Source organism: Heterodontus francisci, chromosome 48 (assembly GCF_036365525.1).
Source record: "Heterodontus francisci isolate sHetFra1 chromosome 48, sHetFra1.hap1, whole genome shotgun sequence".
Taxonomy (NCBI): domain Eukaryota; kingdom Metazoa; phylum Chordata; class Chondrichthyes; order Heterodontiformes; family Heterodontidae; genus Heterodontus; species Heterodontus francisci.
In genome coordinates, this window is record NC_090418.1 from 1,202,337 (window position 1) to 1,225,400 (window position 23,064).

The window sequence follows — 23,064 nt, forward strand, 5'->3', positions numbered from 1 at the left end:
ACACTTATATTTTTAAAATAACTTTATTAAAACCAGATAAATAAACAAAAAACTCAAATTAAAATGCCATTCTCGGCGTCGACGATGCACTCCAGTCCCTGCGGTGCCCACCGGTCGCGGAAGGCCTCAAGCGTACCGGCGGACACCGCATGCTCCTTTTCCAGGGACACCCGGGCGCGAACGTAACTGCGGAAGAGGGGCAGGCAATCAGGGTGGACGGAACCCCCGACGGCCCGCAGCCTGGACCTGTGAATTGCCACCTTGGCCAGGCCCAGGAGCAGACCGACGTGGAGATCCTCCTCCCGGCCCAAGCCCCCCCGCACCGGGTGCCCAAAGATCAGGAGCGTGGGACTGAAGTGCAGCCAGAATTTGAGGAGCAGCCCCTTCAGATACTCAAATAGGGGCTGCAACCTCGCACACTCCATATAAATGTGGAACACGGACTCGTCCAGGCCGCAGAAAGTACAGGTGGCCTGGGAGTCCGTGAACCTGCTTAAAAGCCAATTGCACGGGACTGCTCTGTGCAGCACCCTCCACCCCAGGTCCCCGATGTAAAGGGGGAAGACTCCCGCGTAGAGAGACCTCCATCGGGGTTTCCCCTCGCCGCCAGATGGCAACGCGGACCGCCAGGGCGTGTCCGGCCGGCTGACGAGGGCGAGGAAGTGGAGAGTGTGCAGGAGCAGCCCGTACAGGAAACCCCTCCGCACCGATTGGAATGGCACGGAGGGCATTTCCGAGAGGCGGCTCGGGTTGTGCGGGACCGGCTCCCGAGGAGGGTTTCGGGGCCTGGGTCCGATGAGCAGTTCCGGCCGAGCGGGGGTCAGCTCGGCCGGGATCGCTCCGCACTCCCGAGCCCCCTCGCTACCCGCAGTGAGGGGCGTCCCGGGGGTTTTGGCTACTCCTCCGCCCGCCGGACCGTCCCCGGATTCGGCCGCCCGGACAGCTGAGGCGCTCTCCTCCGCCGGCGGGGGAGCGCCCTGACTGGAGGCGACCATGTTCCAGACTCGGAAAAGATCCCGGTAAAAGACAGGCAACTCCCTCAGAGAGGCGCGGCTAACGGACTCCACCGGGAGCTGCGTGTCGTCTTGAAGGCAGTGACACTGGCGGAAAAAATACGTCGCCAGCGCACACCATCTGGGAGGACGCTCGACGTACAGGTATCTCTGCAGGGTCCGAAGGCGGAGAGTCGCAGCCTGGGTGCGGACGCACACCAGCGACTGACCGCCCTCCTCGATCGGGAGACTCAGGACCGCGGCAGAGACCCAGTGTTTCCTCTTGCCCCAGAAGAAATCGACGAGTTTCTTCTGGATCTTGGTGGCAAATACAGGGGGCGGGGCCAAAGTGACCAACCGGTACCACAGCATGGAGGCCACCAGTTGGTTTATGACCAACGCTCGGCCCCTGTAGGAAAGCACTCGGAGCAGTCCTGTCCAGCGCCCCAGCCGAGCGGTGACTTTCGCCTCCAACTCCTGCCAGTTTGTAGGCCAGGCTTCCTCAGCGGGGCTAAGGTGGACTCCCAGATAGAGGAGGTGCGTGGTGCTCCACGCAAAAGGTGTCATCTCCTCCGGCAGGGAGTCCACCCGCCACTGACCAACCAGGAGTCCGGAACATTTCTCCCAATTGATCCTCGCGGAGGACGCGGCAGAAAAGGTCTGCTGGCAGTCGCGCATCCTCCGCAAGTCAACGGGATCTGTGATTGCGAGGAGCACGTCGTCGGCGTAAGCCGAGAGGACGACCCGCATGGCCGGCTCGCGCAGAGCCAATCCCGTCAACCTCCTGCGAAGCAGGCACAGGAAGGGCTCCACGCAGATGGTATACAATTGGCCGGACATGGGGCACCCCTGACGCACTCCTCTCCCAAATCGAAGGGGCGCCGTCAAGGACCCGTTAACTTTGACTAGACACTCTGCGGCGGCGTATAAAAGTCGGACCCGGCCCACGAAATGCGGCCCGAGTCCGAAAGCGCGCAGAGTCCCGAAAAGGTAATCGTGATCCACCCTGTCGAACGCCTTCTCCTGATCGAGGGAGAGAAAGGCGACCGACTGACCAGTCCTCTGGGAAAGATGGATCAGGTCCCGGACCAGGTGGATGTTGTCCTGGATGGACCGGCCCGGGACCGTGTAGGACTGGTCGGGGTGGATCATGTGGGCCAGCACGGAGCCCAGGCGGGTAGACATAGCCCGGGCAAAGATCTTATAATCCGTGCTGAGGAGGGAGACTGGACGCCAGTTTTTAAGCAGGCGGAGATCGCCCCTCTTCGGCAGCAGGACGATGACCGCCCTGCGCCACGAGAGGGGCATCTCCCCGGTCGCCAGGCTTTCCCCCAGGACCCGCGCGTAATCGTCCCCCAGGACGTCCCAGAACGCCCTGAGGAACTCCACGGTCAACCCATCCAGCCCTGGGGATTTGCCCCTCGAGAGCTGGTGGAGGGCGCCAGTCAGCTCCGCCAACGTGAGCGGAGCCTCCAATCCTTCGGCGCCCTCCGGGCTGACCTGCGGCAGGTCCTCCCACAAAACTCTGCGCGCATCCTCGCTGGACGGATCCGGAGAGAACAACGCACTGTAATACGTCTGGACCAGGAGGCCCATTCCCTCCGGATCCGTGATGGAGGATCCGTCGTCGGCCAGCAGCTCGACGAGCTGCTTACGGACCCCCCGCCATTTTTCCAGCGAGTAGAAGAAGGGTGAGGCGCGGTCCAAATCTTCCAGGATCTGGAACCGCGACCTCACGTACGCGCCTCGGGACCCTATGAGCTGCAGGTCCCTCAGTGCGCCCTTCTTCTCTTTGTATGCCTGCCACAGGGCCGGGTCCACGACGGCATGACCGAGGCGGGATTCCAAGTCGGGCACCTCCCTCTCAAGGCGCCCGATCTCGGCTTCCCGCCTCTTGGTCGACCCCTTCGCGTACTCCTGACAGAAGACGCGGATGTGAGTCTTGCCCACATCCCACCATAGCCTCAAGGAGGGGAAGCCCCCCTGCTTCCTTCTCCAGTCGGCCCAGAATCGACAGAACGAGTCCCGAAATCGCACGTCCTCCAGCAGCCGGTTGTTAAAGTGCCAGTACGCGGACCCCGCCCGCGTGCGGAGCGGAGTAAACTCCGCCCACACCAGGCGGTGGTCCGAGCACGGCACCAGCCGCATGGAGGCCGCTGAAACGCGGGAGACGTACGCCTGCGAAATGTAGAGGCGGTCGATTCGCGACCCCCCTCCTCCAGACCTCCACGTGAAGGCGCTGGAGTCGGGATGGAGATTCCGCCAGACGTCCACCAAGTTAAGGGAGCTGATCAGTCCCCTCAACTTCTCCACCGACGCTTGGCCGCGCTGGGGACCGGAGCGATCCCCCACCTCGAGGGTGCAGTTAAAATCCCCCCCGAGGATGATGCACTCGCCGCTATCGATGGAGCTCAAGAGAGCGGACACTTCTTCAAAGAAGCGCGCTTGCAAAGCGCCGGGCCTGGGCGCGTACACGTTCACAAAGTGGAGCGGCACGCTACCCAGGCGAACGGCGAGGTGGAGCAAGCGGCCCGGCACTAGCTCCTTGACCCCCAAGATCTCCGGCTGAAAAGTCGGGGCCAACAAGATAGCCACCCCACTAGAAATAGGGGTGAGGTGACTCATGTAGACCCCACCCTGCCACTCCAGGAGCCAGGTGGCTTCGTCTCCCGGAACGGTGTGGGTTTCCTTCAGAAAGCTCACCGCGTATCTCCCTTCCCTAAGGACTGAGAGATTGTGAAATCTGCGGTGAGCCCCTCTGCTGCCGTTGATGTTGAGGCTGGCTATGGTTATCTTCATGTCAAAGGTACGTAAAACCCGTCACCAACAGCTCACTGTGAGGAGGGAGTGGAAGTGCACCTGGCCCTCCACTCTCCCAGCAACCCATTGAGGAACACATTAAAACGGCGCCTCTCAACCAGTTTCACGTCCGCGCGCTTGCCCGCTATCTTAAGGGCGGCACGGACGGACTGGATGATCAGCGCCAGATTCGACCAACGGTCGAGGGCCAGCTGAACTTCATTGCGGCAACCTCTGCAAGCCGCGAGGAAATCCCGGAGTTCCGCCGTGGGGATGAGAGGAGATTCGGTGGGAGGCACGAGGGACTCCACCACCTCACTGGCGATGGAATCAAGATCATCCTCCGTGCCCCGCACCGAATCCCCATCCTCCTCCGGGTCGTCACCGCCAGCGGCCGACACATCCACCACACACTGTGGGGCGGACGTCCCGGCCGCGCCAGCTGGTCCCGCCTCCGTCACGATCCCACCCCCAGGATCGATGGCGGAGGAGTCCTCTCTGGGTTCTATTGTGAAACTGGAGCCTGTAGGCACCAGCGGTTCAGGACCCCCCTCCACCTCCATCCCCAGGCCAATGACTGGTCCAGGGGAGACAGAAGTTCCGGACTCCGGGAAACCAGCCGGAGCCGAGACTGGAGGCGGCGAGAGGAGGCCATCTCCCGCTCCGCCAGCACCCACAGGCCCAGCAGATGGGGCAGCATTCTCAGTTATAACTGGGTCGGGTGTCTCCTGGTTGGTGGTGGACTCCGGCTGGGAGGCCCGACCCTCTGGGGCCTCGCCCTCCCCTTCATTCAGGACACCCGACCCAGTAGCAGTGGCGGAATGGGCGGTTTCCCCAGGCTCCCCCACCACAAGCAGGGCCCCACTTACTCCTTCAGGAGGGGCCTCACGTACCGGGGCCATCCCCTCCCCTCCATCCTGAGGAATAGGGAGCACCTGCCCGGGCTTTGCAGCCTTGGTGGTGGCGGTAGGGGGCACCTGAGGACCAGAAACAGGAGGCAGCTCCCCTCCAACAGATGGGCCCTGCACCTCAGGGCCCTGTGTTATTTCTGTGGAGGGGTGCCTTCTCCTCTTTTTCGCACTTGGGCGCGGAGACTCAGAGACCTCCATGTCATCAGAGGCCTCCGCCTCCGCACCCTTTTTTCCTTTTTTAGTCACCCTGGGCCTGAGCCCAGCCCTGGGACAGGTGGATTCCATGGGAATGGGCTTTGGGCTGAGCTCAGGCTCGGGTTGAGTCAAAGTGTCCAGGGGACGCGCCTCACGATGTTTCTTTTTTCCCCGCGTCTTCCTTCCGCTCGGACGGACGCTCCCCTCCCCGCCAGAGGCTGTGAAAACCACAGCCTCCGGAACCGACTGAGCGGTGTCTGTTGGATGTGCGGGGGGAGTGGGAGGAGGTGCTGTGGAACCACTCTGGGCCGCCGAGGTGGAGCTGGCGGCCGGGAGGTTGGGGCAGTTCTTACGAACATGCCCCACCCCCTTGCAGACGTGGCACCGCGCCCCGTCCGAGGTCCAAAAGACGCGGTAGGCCGTCCCCTGGAACTCCACATTAAATTGGCCCTCCGTGTCCTCCTCCCGCGCCAGCTGCATAAATAACTGGCGGCGGAAGGAGTAGACATGTTGGAGGCTGTGCTCCCGAAGACCAAGCCGGACTGGGGTGATCCCCGACCTCACCTCCCCCAGATGGTGCAGGTGGGGGAGGAGGAGCTCACTGGGAATGAAGGGTGGGACGTTGGACAACATTATCCGATGCGCAGTGGCCCCCAGAGGGTCCACTGGCAGGAAGGTCCCCCCCACAGTGAGCCCTTTACTCAGGGCCAGGGACACCGCCCGCTCGGTCTTCAAAAAGAACACAGCCTTCCCATACATCTTTGAGGCCGCAACAATGGCCGAGGGGCCGACAACCACGGCCATTGCCTTAACGCAGGCCTCAATAGACATGTTGGGGTGGGGATAGCTCTTCACCCCATGGCTGCATGTCAATAATTTAAAGGGTGACGGGGCCACGTGGGCAGCCACAGAAGCTGCAGCTGCGTAGGTAGTAGAGGGCCCCGCCACCGGTGATGAAGGGCTTGCCATGGGTCCAAGAGCTAAACCCACCCCAAATTGTGGACTTGCACACCAAATATCAGCGATTTAACTGAAAATATTGAATGTGTAGTAAAGACAAACAAACAAACAACAGATTAGTGGAGAGGCTGAGGTAATAGAGGAGAGGCAAAGGCAGGCTGGAAGGGATGACTTGCTTTCTGGAGGTGGTGCTCACAGTACACTTAAAACAGTCTTTGAAGTTGGTCTTCCGGTCTTCTGGTTGGGGGAGTCGTCTTCACCTGGGTCAGCTGAAGCTGCCCAGGCACTATCTATCCCCTTCCGTCTGTTTAGCTGGGCAGCTTCAGCTGACCCAGGCTTGGCAATTGGGGTGGGGAGGGAGCTTTCCTGTGTGCTTTTGCAGCAGCACAGATTCCTGTTGAATTGGCAGCCCCACCCCTTGTTGTTCCAGCCACTTGTTCCTCCCCCAACAGTCCAAAGTAAATTACTGGTGTTCAGCACCCACCTCCAGACAAAGCCTTGTTTCCAACAAAAAAAAGAATGTCACTTTCTTCTCTTTTAAAGGTGATTGTTGTTGGAGTTTTCCTCTGCTTGTTTGTAGAAGCTCTCCCTTGCTCAGTGTTGCTCCTCTCTCCACCTCTGCAACCTCCAACTGCCACCAGCACTCTCAGCTGCACCTCGTTGAGGCTCTCAACACTCAGGCTCCCAAATCAGAGAGCAGCCAATCCCTGTGCTGTACCTGTCCTGGGAGTGTTTGATGGGGGACAGTGTAGAGGGAGCTTTACTCTGTATCTAACCCTGTTTTTTTTTTTTTGTTTTTTTTTTTTTCTTTTTTTTTTACAAGGTGACCTTTATACCCCAGGCCCCTTTTATATTTTTCACATCGAGGGGGCCTTTATCCCTCAGGCCCCCTTTATGTACATATTTACAGTTTTAAAATAACTTTATTAAAACAGATAAATAAACAAAAAACTCAAATTAAAATGCCATTCTCGGCGTCGACGATGCACTCCAGTCCCTGCGGTGCCCACCGTTCGCGGAAGGCCTCAAGCGTACCGGCGGACACCGCATGCTCCTTTTCCAGGGACACCCGGGCGCGAACGTAACCGCGGAAGAGGGGCAGGCAATCGGGGAGGACGGACCCCCCGACGGCCCGCAACCTGGACCTGTGAATTGCCACCTTGGCCAGGCCCAGGAGCAGACCGACGAGGAGATCCTCCTCCCGGCCCAAGCCCCCCCGCACCGGGTGCCCAAAGATCAGGAGCGTGGGACTGAAGTGCAGCCAGAATTTGAGGAGCAGCCCCTTCAGATACTCAAATAGGGGCTGCAACCTCGCACACTCCATATAAATGTGGAACACGGACTCGTCCAGGCCGCAGAAAGTACAGGTGGCCTGGGAGTCCGTGAACCTACTTAAAAGCCTATTGCACGGGACTGCTCTGTGCAGCACCCTCCACCCCAGGTCCCCGATGTAAAGGGGGAAGACTCCCGCGTAGAGAGACCTCCATCGGGGTTTCCCCTCGCCGCCAGATGGCAACGCGGACCGCCAGGGCGTGTCCGGCCGGCTGACGAGGGCGAGGAAGTGGAGAGTGTGCAGGAGCAGCCCATACAGGAAACCCCTCCGCGCCGATTGGAATGGCACGGAGGGCATTTCCGAGAGGCGGCTCGGGTTGTGCGGGACCTAACCCTAACCCCCCGTGCTGTACCTGTCCTGGGAGTGTTTGTTGGGGACAGTGTAGAGGGAGCTTTACTCTGTATCTAACCCTGTGCTGTACCTGTCCTGGGAGTGTTTGATGGGGACAGTGTAGAGGGAGCTTTACTCTGTATTTTATTTCTTTTATTCACCCTGTGATGCTTCTTAGATTTGCACTAAAGGGAAGATCCACATATTTAAATATTTGAACATTGAAGCCTGTAAATCGGTGCCGGATCTCGCGGAGTTGGAACGATCAATGCGACAGCAGGGTTTTAGCTCCTGGTGAGTACAAACCACATGGGACTGACTCCTTTTCAAAATATTTAATATCGATCCAGAGCATCTGACTGGCTGATAGCTGAGTGGGGTGTCAGCCCAGGCCTTCCCTCATCTTTACTGTTCAACTGATGAGGGGATGGGAGAGGAGGATAGTCGATGGCAGAGCAGTGACTCAGAGTATTGGATAAACAAGAAAGCTGGTGTCGGAAGAGGAGGCCATTCAGCCCCTCTAACCTGTTCCACCATTTAATTAGATCACGGTCGATCTGTGTCTCAACTCCCTCTACCTGCCGGGTTCCATAACCCTTAATCCCCTTAATCCCCTTCTCCCTCTACCTGCCGGGTTCCATAACCCTTAATCCCCTTCTCCCTCTACCTGCCGGGTTCCATAACCCTTAATCCCCTTCTCCCTCTACCTGCCGGGTTCCATAACCCTTAATCCCCTTCTCCCTCTACCTGCCGGGTTCCATAACCCTTAATCCCCTTCTCCCTCTACCTGCCGGGTTCCATAACCCTTAATCCCCTTCTCCCTCTACCTGCCGGGTTCCATAACCCTTAATCCCCTTCTCCCTCTACCTGCCGGGTTCCATAACCCTTAATCCCCTTCTCCCTCTACCTGCCGGGTTCCATAACCCTTAATCCCCTTCTCCCTCTACCTGCCGGGTTCCATAACCCTTAATCCCCTTCTCCCTCTACCTGCCGGGTTCCATAACCCTTAATCCCCTTCTCCCTCTACCTGCCGGGTTCCATAACCCTTAATCCCCTTCTCCCTCTACCTGCCGGGTTCCATAACCCTTAATCCCCTTCTCCCTCTACCTGCCGGGTTCCATAACCCTTAATCCCCTTCTCCCTCTACCTGCCGGGTTCCATAACCCTTAATCCCCTTAATCCCCTTCTCCCTCTACCTGCCGGGTTCCATAACCCTTAATCCCCTTCTCCCTCTACCTGCCGGGTTCCATAACCCTTAATCCCCTTCTCCCTCTACCTGCCGGGTTCCATAACCCTTAATCCCCTTAATCCCCTTCCCCATCAATCTCAGTGTCAACATTTCCAACTGACCCCCAGTCTCAACAGCTTTCTGCGGGGAGAGAGTTCCAGATTTCCACTCCCCTTTATGTGAAAAAGTGCTTCCTGACAACACCCCTGAACAGCCTGGCTCTAATTTTAAGGTTATGCCCCTTGTTCTGGATTCCCCCCACCAGAGGAAATAGTTTCTTGCGGTCGACGCTACCAAAGCCTTTAATTATCTTAAACACCTCGATTAGATCATCCCCTTAATCTTCTATACTTGAGAGAATACAAGCCTAGTCTATGCAACACGCCCTCATAATTTAACTCTCTTAACCCCGGTATCATTCTGGTGAATCTGCACTTCACCCCTTCCGAGGCTAATATATCCTTCCTGAGCTGCAGTGCCCAGAACTGAACTCAGTTACTCCAGATACTGTCTAACCAGACCTTTATACAAGTGGAACATCTCTTCTACCCTTTATATTCCAGTCCCATTGAGGTAAAGGCCAACATTGTATTAGCTTTTAACATTGTTCCTAATAGCAGCCTTGTATTTGCAGTCTCTCTGATGAATTCTGTGCCAGTCGGCAGCACAGTGGCCTCGACTCCGGGTTTAACAGTGTGGACAGTGGCAGTAAACGCTGGTCTGGGAATGAGGTGAGTCTGAGCCAGGGAAATTCAAGCTGCCTCCTGGCGGGGGGAGGGGGGTCAATCTGATCAACAGACTGCGCGCCCCCACCCCGCCACTCCCCACATCCTGGGGGGAAGGGCCCCGTCCACTGTGGTACTGAGGTACACAGGCCAAGGAGGGGCAGGTCTCCAACTCTAAACTGTGCTGGGTTAACGGAGGCCCAGATAGTGCAGGGATGATGGGGGGAGGGGTGGAGTTTGGGGGTCACTCTCGGGGGGGAGGGATAGAGTTTGGGGGGTCACTCTCTGGGGGGGTGGGGGGAGGGGTAGAGTTTGGGGAGGTCTCAGTGGGGTGTGGGGGAGGGGTGGAGTTGGAGGGGATTCACTCTCGGTAGTGGGGGGAGGGGGAGGGGATTGGTGGAGTTTGGGGGGTCACTCTCGGTCGTGGGGGGAAGGGTGGAGTTTGGGGGGTCACTCTCGGTAGTGGGGGGGGTGTGGGGAAGGGGATGGGTGGAGTTTGGGGGGGGTCACTCTCGGTAGTTGGGGAGTGGGGAAGGGAATGGGTGGAGTTTGGGGGGTCACTCTCGGTAGTGGGGGGGGGGTGTGGAAGGGGATGGGTGGAGTTTAGTGATCTCACAGGGATTGGGGTGTACGTGGAGCTGCCCATCTGTGATTGGCCCCTGTCTAAACTGGATTCAACTCTGTCTTCAGTCCACAGACGAATTCACTGACCTTTCCCTCCGGATGGTGGAAATATCCCGGGAGCAGAGACAGCTGAGACAGAACCGTTCACCTGGTCCATCCGAGAGCAGCACTGGTGAGAAGGAATAGATCAGTCCGAAGGAGGCCATTCGACACATCCCCCTCGTGCTGGCTCTTTGAAATATCTATCCAATCAGTCTCACTCTCCTCTGCTCTTTTCCCCTTCCACTATTTATCCAATTCCCTTTTGAAAGTTACTATTGAATCTACTTCCACCGCCCTTTCAGGCAGCGCGTTCCAGATCACAACAACTCACTGTGTAAAAAACATTCTCCTCATCTCCCCTCTGGGTCTTTTACTGATTATCTTCAATCTGTGTCCCTCTGGTTACCGAGCCTCCTGTCACTGGAAACACTTTCTCCTTATTTACTCCATCAAAACCCTTCATGATTTTGAACACCTCTATTAAATCTTCCCTTAACCTTCTCTGCTCTAAGGAGAACAATCCCAGCTTCTCCAGTCTCTCCACATTAACTGAAGTCCCTCATCCCTGGGACCATTCCAGTAAATCTCCCTCCGCATCCTCTCCAAAGCCTTGACATCCTTCCCAAAGTGCGGTGCCCAGAATTGAACAGAATATTCCAGGGGATGTCTAACCAGTGACTTTATAAAGGTTTACCGTAACTTCCTTGCTTCTCTCCCCTCTGTCTCTGTTTATAAAGCCCAGGATCCCGTATGTCTTTTTTAAATGGCCTTCTCAACACGTCCTGTCAGCTTCGAAGACTTGTATACATCAAACCCCAGGTCTGTCTGTGTTCCTGCACTCCCTTAAAATTAAAACATCTTGTTTATGTTGCCTCCTTATTTTTCCTACCAAAATGAACTTCATATTTTTCTGTGTAATGGTATTTGCCAAGTGTCTGCTCATTTCACATGGCTTTGCCCTTCTGAATTCTGTCACTGTGCTCATTGTTTTACCACATTTTCAAGTTTTGTGCTATCTGCAAACTTTGTAAATGTGCCATGTACCCCCAAGTTCAGTTTATTAATATGCATCAAAAAGAGCAATCGTCCTAATATCGACCCCCGGGCGGGGAGCATCACTGTAAACCTCCCTACAATCTGTACAACAACCAATTCACTGCCACATTCTGCTTTCTGTCCCTTTAATTCCACAAGGTTGAGTTTTCACACTGTTATGTGGCACTTTTGAATCGTACTCTCCTCATCAACCCTCTCCATTACTTCAGAGTCTGGGTTCATCCCCGAGAGATCCTGGGACCCCCTCCCCTGCAGTTGCTGGGGGCTGTGGCTGGTGCAGGACTTGCCAATGCCCAGTGTATTCGGGCTGGGGGTACAGCACTAATCACTGTTTGCCTTGTTGCAGTTAATCAGGATCAGGAGCAGATTGATTTTATCGACAGTAGTGTGAATGGTGAGGAGGAGGAAGATGTGAAGCTGGAGGTGTTGAACACACCCCTCCACAGCAAGTGCCATCCCGCACTCAACTCACAAGAGGTAAACGCCACCGGCAGCTCCCCAGGGAAACAGGTTTACAGCTGAGGAAAACTCAAATAAAACTACTTGCATTTCCATAGTGCCTTTTCACCCCCTCAGGACATCCCAAACCTCTTCACGGCCAATGACGCGTAGTTACTGTTGTAATGTAGGAAGCGTGGCAGCCAATTTACACACAGCAAGATCCCACAGACAGTGATGTGATAATGACCAGATCATCTGTTGTAATGAAGTTGGTTGAGGGATAAATATTAGCCCCGGGACACCGGGGAGAACTCCCCCCTGCTCCCCGGGACACCGGGGAGAACTCCCCCCTGCTCCCCGGGACACCGGGGAGAACTCCCCCCTCCTCTTCTTCCAAATAGTGGCTGAGAGATCTTTTACACCCACCTGACAGAGCAGTGTTCCCTGAGTGCTGCCCTTCCAATGTTGCAGCACTCCCTCAGTACTGACCCTCCGACAGTGCAGCACTCCCTCAGTACTGACCCTCCGACAGTGCGGCGCCCCCTCAGTACTGACCCTCCGACAGTGCGGCACCCCCTCAGTACTGACCCTCTGACAATGCAGCACTCCCTCAGTACTGACCCTCCGACAGTGCAGCACTCCCTCAGTACTGACCCTCCGACAGTGCGGCACCCCCTCAGTACTGACCCTCCGACAGTGCGGCACTCCCTCAGTACTGACCCTCTGACAATGCAGCACTCCCTCAGTACTGACCCTCCGACAGTGCAGCACTCCCTCAGTACTGACCCTCCGACAGTGCGGCGCCCCCTCAGTACTGACCCTCCGACAGTGCGGCACCCCCTCAGTACTGACCCTCCGACAGTGCGGCACCCCCTCAGTACTGACCCTCCGACAGTGCGGCACTCCCTCAGTACTGACCCTCCGACAGTGCGGCACTCCCTCAGTACTGACCCTCCGACAGTGCGGCACTCCCTCAGTACTGACCCTCCAACAGTGCGGCGCTCCCTCAGTACTGACCCTCCGACAGTGCAGCACTCCCTCAGTACTGACCCTCCGACAGTGCGGCACTCCCTCAGTACTGACCCTCCGACAGTGCGGCGCTGGATTTTGTGCTCAGTCTCTGGAGTGGGGCTCAAACCCACTATCTCCTGATACAAGAGAGCTGTTCATTCCCAGCAGCTGAAGCTGACCATCTCGATCTCACTGTGTTAGTCGCCTGGTATTTTAATGTCTGTCTTCCTCCTGCTCTCTGTCTGAATCTGAGTTTATTGGAGTTTTTCACTCTGCTGCTAGTTTCAATAATGTTTGTATTTCTCTATCAGGATAATAACAGGAAGAGGAACAGTGCAGAGAAGACCAACCTAATAGACAGGCTTCCACACAACGGGTGAGTCTGGGGAAAGAAGCTAGACAGGAACAGGGGGAGGCCATTCAGCCCCTCTAGCCTGTTCTGCCATTCAGTTAGATCGTGACTGATCTGTATCTTCATCCCTCTACCCGCTTTGTTTCCATAACCCTAAATCCCCTTAAAAAATACATCAATCTCAGTTTGAAATTTCCAATCGACCCCCAGCCTCAACAGCTTTCTTGGGGGGAGAGAGTTCCAGATTTCCACTCCCCTTTGTGTGAAGACATCACCCCTGAATGGCCTGGCTCTAATTTGAAGGTTCTGCCCACTTGTTCTGGACTCCCCCCACCAGAGGAAATAGTTTCTCTCTATCGTCCCTATTATAGAATCTGACAGGTCAGGGTGAGGCCATTCAGTCTATCCTGCCTGTGCTGCCTCTTTAAAAGAACGATCCAATTTAATCCCACATGCCTTTGTCCCCACAACTTGATGTATCTGTTTTCGTCAAACAGGCTTGTAGGTGCAGACGGAGTGGGTTACAGAGCAGTCTGTCTGGGCTCAGACTGGGGGGATAGTCTGCTGGGTGCAGACGGGCCGGGTTATAGAGCAGTCTGTCTGGGCTCAGACTGGGGGGATAGTCTGCTGGGTGCAGACGGGCCGGGTTATAGAGCAGTCTGTCTGGGCTCAGACTGGGGGGATAGTCTGCTGGGTGCAGACGGACTGGGTTATAGAGCAGTCTGTCTGGGCTCAGACTGGGGGGGATAGTCTGCTGGGTGCAGACGGAGTGGGTTATAGAGCAGTCTGTCTGGGCTCAGACTGGGGGGATAGTCTGCTGGGTGCAGACGGGCCGGGTTATAGAGCAGTCTGTCTGGGCTCAGACTGGGGGGATAGTCTGCTGGGTGCAGACGGACTGGGTTATAGAGCAGTCTGTCTGGGCTCAGACTGGGGGGATAGTCTGCTGGGTGCAGACGGACTGGGTTATAGAGCAGTCTGTCTGGGCTCAGACTGGGGGGGATAGTCTGCTGGGTGCAGACGGACTGGGTTATAGAGCAGTCTGTCTGGGCTCAGACTGGGGGGATAGTCTGCTGGGTGCAGACGGACTGGGTTATAGAGCAGTCTGTCTGGGCTCAGACTGGGGGGGATAGTCTGCTGGGTGCAGACGGGCCGGGTTATAGAGCAGTCTGTCTGGGCTCAGACTGGGGGGATAGTCTGCTGGGTGCAGACGGACTGGGTTATAGAGCAGTCTGTCTGGGCTCAGGCTGGGGGGATAGTCTGCTGGGTGCAGACGGGCCGGGTTATAGAGCAGTCTGTCTGGGCTCAGACTGGGGGGATAGTCTGCTGGGTGCAGACGGACTGGGTTATAGAGCAGTCTGTCTGGGCTCAGACTGGGGGGGATAGTCTGCTGGGTGCAGACGGGCCGGGTTATAGAGCAGTCTGTCTGGGCTCAGGCTGGGGGGATAGTCTGCTGGGTGCAGACGGGCCGGGTTATAGAGCAGTCTGTCTGGGCTCAGGCTGGGGGGATAGTCTGCTGGGTGCAGACGGGCCGGGTTATAGAGCAGTCTGTCTGGGCTCAGACTGGGGGGATAGTCTGCTGGGTGCAGACGGGCCGGGTTATAGAGCAGTCTGTCTGGGCTCAGACTGGGGGGATAGTCTGCTGGGTGCAGACGGACTGGGTTATAGAGCAGTCTGTCTGGGCTCGGACTGGGGGGGATAGTCTGCTGGGTGCAGACGGACTGGGTTACAGAGCAGTCTGTCTGGGCTCAGACTGGGGGGATAGTCTGCTGGGTGCAGACGGACTGGGTTATAGAGCAGTCTGTCTGGGCTCAGACTGGGGGGATAGTCTGCTGGGTGCAGACGGACTGGGTTATAGAGCAGTCTGTCTGGGCTCGGACTGGGGGGGATAGTCTGCTGGGTGCAGACGGACTGGGTTATAGAGCAGTCTGTCTGGGCTCAGACTGGGGGGATAGTCTGCTGGGTGCAGACGGACTGGGTTATAGAGCAGTCTGTCTGGGCTCAGACTGGGGGGATAGTCTGCTGGGTGCAGACGGACTGGGTTATAGAGCAGTCTGTCTGGGCTCAGACTGGGGGGATAGTCTGCTGGGTGCAGACGGACTGGGTTATAGAGCAGTCTGTCTGGGCTCAGACTGGGGGGATAGTCTGCTGGGTGCAGACGGACTGGGTTATAGAGCAGTCTGTCTGGGCTCAGACTGGGGGGATAGGCTGCTGGGTGCAGACGGACTGGGTTATAGAGCAGTCTGTCTGGGCTCGGACTGGGGGGATAGTCTGCTGGGTGCAGACGGACTGGGTTATAGAGCAGTCTGTCTGGGCTCGGACTGGGGGGGATAGTCTGCTGGGTGCAGACGGACTGGGTTATAGAGCAGTCTGTCTGGGCTCAGACTGGGGGGATAGTCTGCTGGGTGCAGACGGACTGGGTTATAGAGCAGTCTGTCTGGGCTCGGACTGGGGGGGATAGTCTGCTGGGTGCAGACGGACTGGGTTATAGAGCAGTCTGTCTGGGCTCGGACTGGGGGGATAGGCTGCTGGGTGCAGACGGACTGGGTTATAGAGCAGTCTGTCTGGGCTCGGACTGGGGGGATAGTCTGCTGTTCTGACACCTCAAGGTTGAAGCTACAACACGGGAAATGTTTGAATTATATTCTGTGTTTGTCTCTGATCACAGAATGAGCAGAGAGGTGTCTCCCGGGAAAGATGAGTTGCAGCGGGACGGTGAGGAGAGGAGACGGCCGGAGACACTGCAGATCTGGCAGGAGAGAGAGAAGCAGCTGCAGAGTCAAACAGCGGAGCGGGACCGACGGGAAAGGTTTGCACAGACACACACGCACTGTCCCTTATCATAGAATCATACAGTCATATCGCACAGAGACAGGCCCGACCCCATCATCGAATGGCTCTGAATCCTCCCCATCTCCTTACTTCCAAACCCCTCTCCACTGCACTGCATACTCCCCCTGCACATTGTACTGCACACTCCCCCTCTCCCCTCCCCATGCACTCTCCCTCCCATAGACACAATCTTGGAGTCTACAGTGGCCAAGGTGCCTTATTTTTCCAGTCTTGCGCTGGATCATGTCCAGAATCGTTGAATGATATGGAATGAAAGGGGCTGTTTGACTTTTCAGATCTGTGCTGGCTTTTGACAGAGTGATCCAACAACAGCTTATATCTGTATAGCACCTGTAACGTAATAAAACATCACAAAGCTCTTCACAGGAGCAATTTATCAAACAGAATCTGACCTGGAGCTACAGAAGGAGATATGAGGACAGGGGACCAAAAGCTTGGTCACAGAGGTCGGTTTTAAGGAGCGTCTTAAAGGAGGAGAGAGAGAGGCAGAGAGGTTAGGGAAGGAATTCCAGAGTTTCGGGCCCAGGCAGCTGAAGGTACGGCTGCCAATGGAGCGATGGGAATCGGGGGATGGACAAGAGGCCGGAATTGGAGGAGCTGAGAGATCTCAGAGGGTTGTCGGGGCTGGAGGAGGTTACAGAGATAGGGAGGGTTGTAGGGGCTGGAGGAGGTTACAGAGATAGGGAGGGTTGTAGGGGCTGGAGGAGGTTACAGAGATAGGGAGGATTGTAGGGGGCTGGAGGAGGTTACAGAGATAGGGAGGGTTGTAGGGGGCTGGAGGAGGTTACAGAGATAGGGAGGGTTGTAGGGGGCTGGAGGAGGTTACAGAGATAGGGAGGGTTGTAGGGGCTGGAGGAGGTTACTGAGATAGGGAGGGTTGTAGGGGCTGGAGGAGGTTACAGAGATAGGGAGGATGTAGGGGCTGGAGGAGGTTACAGCAATAGGGAGAGTTGTAGGGGCTGGAGGAGGTTACAGAGATAGGGAGGATGTAGGGGCTGGAGGAGGTTACAGAAATAGGGATGGTTGTAGGGGCTGGAGGAGGTTACAGAAATAGGGAGGGTTGTAGGGGCTGGAGGAGGTTACTGAGATAGGGAGGGTTGTAGGGGCTGGAGGAGGTTACTGAGATAGGGAGGGTTGTAGGGGCTGGAGGAGGTTACAGAGATAGGGAGGGTTGTAGGGGGCTGGAGGAGGTTACAGAGATAGGGAGGGTTGTAGGAGGCTGGAGGAGGTTACAGAGATAGGGAGGGTTGTAGGGGATGGAGGAGGTCATGGAGATAGGGAGGGTTGTAGGGGCTGGAGGAGGTTACAGAGATAGGGAGGATGTAGGGGCTGCAGGAGGTTACTGAGATAGGGAGGGTTGTAGGGGCTGGAGGAGGTTACTGAGATAGGGAGGGTTGTAGGGGGCTGGAGGAGGTTACAGAGATGGGGAGGGTTGTAGGGGCTGGAGGAGGTTACAGAGATAGGGAGGGTTGTAGGGGGCTGGAGGAGGTTACAGAGATAGGGAGGGTTGTAGGGGGCTGGAGGAGGTTACTGAGATAGGGAGGGTTGTAGGGGGCTGGAGGAGGTTACAGTGATAGGGAGGGTCGTAGGGGGCTGGAGGAAGTTACAAAGATAGGGAGGGTTGTAGGGGCTGGAGGAGGTTACAGAGATAGGGAGGGTTGTGGAGGCTGGAGGAGGTTACAGAGATAGGGAGGGTTGTGGAGGCTGGAGGAGGTTACAGAGATAGGGAGGGTTGTGGAGGCTGGAGGAGGTTACAGTGATAGGGAGGGTTGTGGAGGCTGGAGGAGGTTACAGAGATAGGGAGGGTTGTGGAGGCTGGAGGAGGTTACAGTGATAGGGAGGGTTGTGGAGGCTGGAGGAGGTTACAGAGATAGGGAGGGTTGTGGAGGCTGGAGGAGGTTACAGAGATAGGGAGGGTTGTGGAGGCTGGAGGGGGTTACAGAGATAGGGAGGTTTGTAGGGGCTGGAGGAAGTTACAGAGATAGAGAGGTTTGTAGGGGCTGGGGGAGGTTACAGAGATAGGGAGGGTTGTGGAGGCTGGAGGAGGTTACAGAGATCGGGAGGGTTGTGGAGGCTGGAGGAGGTTACAGAGATAGGGAGGGTTGTGGAGGCTGGAGGGGGTTACAGAGATAGGGAGGGTTGTGGAGGCTGGGGGAGGTTACAGAGATAGGGAGGGTTGTGGAGGCTGGAGGAGGTTACAGAGATAGGGAGGGTTGTGGAGGCTGGAGGAGGTTACAGAGATAGGGAGAAGTGAGCCCATAGTGGGATTTGAAAACAAGGATGGGAATTTTAAAATCAAGATGTTCCTTGACCGGGAGCCAGTGTAGGTCAGTGAGCACAAGGAGTGATAGGGGAACAGGACTAGGTGCGAGTCAAGACACAGACAGCAGAATTTTGGATGACCTCAAGTTTACGGTGAGCAGAATGTGGGAGAGCAGCCAGGCATGCTTGCCTTCATCAGTGGGGTCATAGAGTATAAAAATTGGCAAGTCATGTTGCAGCTGTACAGAACTTTAGTTAGGCCACACTTAGAATATTGCGTGCAATTCTGGTCGCCACACTACCAGAAGGACGTGGAGGCTTTGGAGAGGGTACAGAAGAGGTTTACCAGGATGTTGCCTGGTCTGGAGGGCATTAACTATGAGGAGAGGTTGGGTAAACTCGGATTGTTTTCACTGGAACGACGGAGGTGGAGGGGTGACATGACGGAGGTTTACAAAGTTACGAGCGGCATGGACAGAGTGGATAGTCAGAAGCTTTTTCCCAGGGTGGAAGAGTCAGTTACTAGGGGATGTAGGTTTAAGGTGAGAGGGGCAAAGTTTAGTGGGGATGTGCGAGGCAAGTTCTTTACACAGAGGGTGGTGAGTGCCTGGAACTTGCTGCCGGGGGAGGTGGTGGAAGCAGGTACGATAGCGACATTTAAGAGGCATCTTGACAAATACATGAATAGGATGGGAATAGAGGTATATGGGCCCCGGAAGTGCAGAAGGTGTTAGTTTAGGCAGGCATCAAGATCGGCGCAGGCTTGGAGGGCCGAATGGCCTGTTCCTGTGCTGTACTGTTCTTTGTTTTGTTCTTTGGGTGTGTTGGAATAGTCAAGGCTACAGGTAATGAAGGAATGAATGAGGGTTTCAGCAGTAGATTAGCTGAGACGGGGTGAAGTCGGGCGATGTTAGGGAGGTGGAAATAGGTGGTTTTAGTGATGGTGTGGATTATGTGGTCAGAAGGTTGTGAACAGACTGGTTTAATCTCAGACTGTTGCCAGGGAGAGGGACGGAGTCAGTAACTAGGGAATGAAGTTTGGAGCAGGGACAGAAAACAATGGCTTCAATTTTCCCAATATTTAAGTGGAGAAAATTTCAGTAGATGAGAAATAGGAGGGGGACAAGGATAGATCCATGGGGGACACCAGAGGTAACAGTGTGGGAGCAGGAAGAGAAGCCATTGCAGGTGATATTCAGGCTACGCTTAGATGGATAAGAATGGAACCGGGTGAGTGCAGTCCCACCCAGCTGGACGACAGTGGAGAGGTGTTAGAGGAGGATGGGGTGGTCGACCATGTCAAAGGCTGCAGACAGGTGGAGAAGGATGAGAATCCAATCAGTCCCACTCCCCACTGCTCTTTCCCCATAGCCATGTATATTTTTCCCCTTCCACTATTTATCCAATTCCCTTTTGAAAGTTACTGTTGAATCTGCTTCCACCGCCCTTTCAGGCAGCGCGTTCCAGATCACAACAACTCACTGTGTAAAAAACATTCTCCTCATCTCATCTGGTTTTCTTTTGCAAATTATCTTCAATCTGTGACCCTCTGGTTACTGACCCTCCTGCCACTGGAAACACTTTCTCATTATTTACACTGTCCAAACCCTCTTCAAGATATTCACATCCTTCCTCACCTGCTCTCCCAGAATCTGAGACACCATTCCACTGGGGCGAACGCTTGTTCCAGCTGTTTGTGTGTGTCTGAGCCTCACACCGGGGACAGACTCCTGCTGAGTGTGTTTAAATGGGAAGTGATGTGAGTAAATTTGTGTTGTTTCTCTAGGGGAATCAGTGTCAGTTTGACAGCACGACCTGCACCATTCAGCCTCCAGTCACAGAACTCGCTAAGTGACCTGAACAGTAAACCAGTCTCTAGGTAAGTGTTAGAGAACAAGAGTGAACACAGGATCTGACAGCTGACTGAATCTTGCTGTTATCGTTAGTGCACTGTTTTGGAGCTTGCTTCTGAGTAACAATCAGTCGTTGTAGACACTACTCTCTGTAGCTGAGAGTGGGGACCAGTTTTCCCCTGGCTCTAACTCTCCAGGAGACAATGTGTGGCGTTTGTAGTTACTGCTCTCAGGATGTCTATGTCTAGACGTTCTGATATCTGCGTCCAGTCTCTCCAGCCTGTAGCTTGCCGTGTGACTTCAGTCCCACTGTGAGTTTAAGCCTGTACCAGTCCCGGTTTGGTGTGGGTTTAATCCTGGACCAGGACCTGGGGATGTAGTGGGTTTAATCCTGGTCCAGTCCTGGTTTGCAGTGGGTTTAATCCTGGTCCTGTCCCAGTTTGCAGTGGGTTTAATCCTGGTCCTGTCCCAGTTTGCAGTGGGTTTAATCCTGGTCCTGTCCCAGTTTGCAGTGGGTTTAATCCTGATACTGTCCCGGTTTGCAGTGGTTTTAATCCTGGTCCTGTCCCAGTTTGCAGTGGGTTTAATCCTGGTCCTGTCCCAGTTTGCAGTGGGTTTAATCCTGGTCCTGTCCCAGTTTGCAGTGGGTTTAATCCTGGTCCAGTCCTGGTTTGCAGTGGGTTTAATCCTGGTCCTGTCCCAGTTTGCAGTGGGTTTAATCCTGGTCCTGTCCCAGTTTGCAGTGGGTTTAATCCTGGTCCTGTCCCAGTTTACAGTGGGTTTAATCCTGATACTGTCCCGGTTTGCAGTGGGTTTAATTCTGGTCCTGTCCCAGTTTGCAGTGGGTTTAATCCTGGTCCTGTCCCAGTTTGCAGTGGGTTTAATCCTGGTCCTGTCCCAGTTTGCAGTGGGTTTAATCCTGGTCCTGTCCCAGTTTGCAGTGGGTTTAATCCTGATACTGTCCCGGTTTGCAGTGGGTTTAATCCTGATACTGTCCCAGTTTGCAGTGGGTTTAATCCTGGTCCTGTCCCAGTTTGCAGTGGGTTTAATCCTGGTCCTGTCCCAGTTTGCAGTGGGTTTAATCCTGGTCCTGTCCCAGTTTGCAGTGGGTTTAATCCTGGTCCTGTCCCAGTTTGCAGTGGGTTTAATCCTGGTCCTGTCCCAGTTTGCAGTGGGTTTAATCCTGGTCCTGTCCCAGTTTGCAGTGGGTTTAATCCTGGTCCTGTCGCGGTTTGCAGTGGGTTTAATCCTGGTCCTGTCCCGGTTTGCAGTGGGTTTAATCCTGGTCCTGTCCCAGTTTGCAGTGGGTTTAATCCTGGTCCTGTCCCAGTTTGCAGTGGGTTTAATCCTGATACTGTCCCAGTTTGCAGTGGGTTTAATCCTGATACTGTCCCAGTTTGCAGTGGGTTTAATCCTGGTCCTGTCCCGGTTTGGTGTGGGTTTAATCCTGGTCCTGTCCCAGTTTGCAGTGGGTTTAATCCTGGTCCTGTCCCAGTTTGCAGTGGGTTTAATCCTGGTCCTGTCCCAGTTTGCAGTGGGTTTAATCCTGGTCCTGTCCCAGTTTGCAGTGGGTTTAATCCTGATACTGTCCCAGTTTGCAGTGGGTTTAATCCTGATACTGTCCCAGTTTGCAGTGGGTTTAATCCTGATACTGTCCCAGTTTGCAGTGGGTTTAATCCTGGTCCTGTCCCGGTTTGGTGTGGGTTTAATCCTGGACCAGGACCTGGGGATGTAGTGGGTTTAATCCTGGTCCAGTCCTGGTTTGCAGTGGGTTTAATCCTGGTCCTGTCCCAGTTTGCAGTGGGTTTAATCCTGGTCCTGTCCCGGTTTGGTGTGAGTTTAATCCTGGTCCTGTCCCAGTTTTCAGTGGGTTTAATCCTGGTCCTGTCCCAGTTTGCAGTGGGTTTAATCCTGGTCCTGCCCCAGTTTGCAGTGGGTTTATTCCTGGTCCTGTCCCAGTTTGCAGTGGGTTTAATCCTGATACTGTCCCGGTTTGCAGTGGGTTTAATCCTGGTCCTGTCCCAGTTTGCAGTGGGTTTAATCCTGGTCCTGTCCCAGTTTGCAGTGGGTCTAATCCTGGTCCTGTCCCGGTTTGCAGTGGGTTTAATCCTGGTCCTGTCCCAGTTTGCAGTGGGTTTAATCCTGGTCCTGTCCCAGTTTGCAGTGGGTTTAATCCTGATACTGTCCCAGTTTGCAGTGGGTTTAATCCTGATACTGTCCCAGTTTGCAGTGGGTTTAATCCTGGTCCTGTCCCAGTTTGCAGTGGGTTTAATCCTGGTCCTGTCCCAGTTTGCAGTGGGTTTAATCCTGATATTGTCCCAGTTTGCAGTGGGTTTAATCCTGGTCCTGTCCCAGTTTGTAGTGGGTTTAATCCTGATACTGTCCCGGTTTGCAGTGGGTTTAATCCTGGTCCTGTCCCAGTTTGCAGTGGGTTTAATCCTGGTCCTGTCCCAGTTTGCAGTGGGTTTAATCCTGGTCCTGTCCCAGTTTGCAGTGGGTTTAATCCTGGTCCTGTCCCAGTTTGCAGTGGGTTTAATCCTGGTCCTGTCCCAGTTTGCAGTGGGTTTAATCCTGGTCCTGTCCCAGTTTGCAGTGGGTTTAATCCTGGTCCTGTCCCAGTTTGCAGTGGGTTTAATCCTGGTCCTGTCCCAGTTTGCAGTGGGTTTAATCCTGGTCCTGTCCCAGTTTGCAGTGGGTTTAATCCTGGTCCTGTCCCAGTTTGCAGTGGGTTTAATCCTGGTCCTGTCCCAGTTTGCAGTGGGTTTAATCCTGGTCCTGTCCCAGTTTGCAGTGGGTTTAATCCTGGTCCTGTCCCAGTTTGCAGTGGGTTTAATCCTGGTCCTGTCCCAGTTTGCAGTGGGTTTAATCCTGGTCCTGTCCCAGTTTGCAGTGGGTTTAATCCTGGTCCTGTCCCAGTTTGCAGTGGGTTTAATCCTGATACTGTCCCGGTTTGCAGTGGGTTTAATCCTGATACTGTCCCGGTTTGCAGTGGGTTTAATCCTGATACTGTCCCGGTTTGCAGTGGGTTTAATCCTGGTCCTGTCCCGGTTTGCAGTGGGTTTAATCCTGGTCCTGTCCCGGTTTGCAGTGGGTTTAATCC

General features: G+C 55.2%; 1 protein-coding gene across 1 annotated transcript in view; it reads left to right on the forward strand.

The window, feature by feature from the left end:
- lrch4 (leucine-rich repeats and calponin homology (CH) domain containing 4) overlaps positions 1-23,064 on the forward strand; it is a 72,862-nt gene that overhangs the window by 40,140 nt on the left and 9,658 nt on the right. Inside the window, exons 6-12 of the mRNA XM_068023930.1 lie at positions 7,699-7,814; positions 9,383-9,479; positions 10,164-10,269; positions 11,542-11,672; positions 12,959-13,023; positions 15,665-15,805; positions 19,898-19,990. Of these exons, the coding sequence (XP_067880031.1) occupies positions 7,699-7,814; positions 9,383-9,479; positions 10,164-10,269; positions 11,542-11,672; positions 12,959-13,023; positions 15,665-15,805; positions 19,898-19,990 (749 nt within the window). The remainder of the gene's footprint in view (positions 1-7,698; positions 7,815-9,382; positions 9,480-10,163; positions 10,270-11,541; positions 11,673-12,958; positions 13,024-15,664; positions 15,806-19,897; positions 19,991-23,064) is intronic.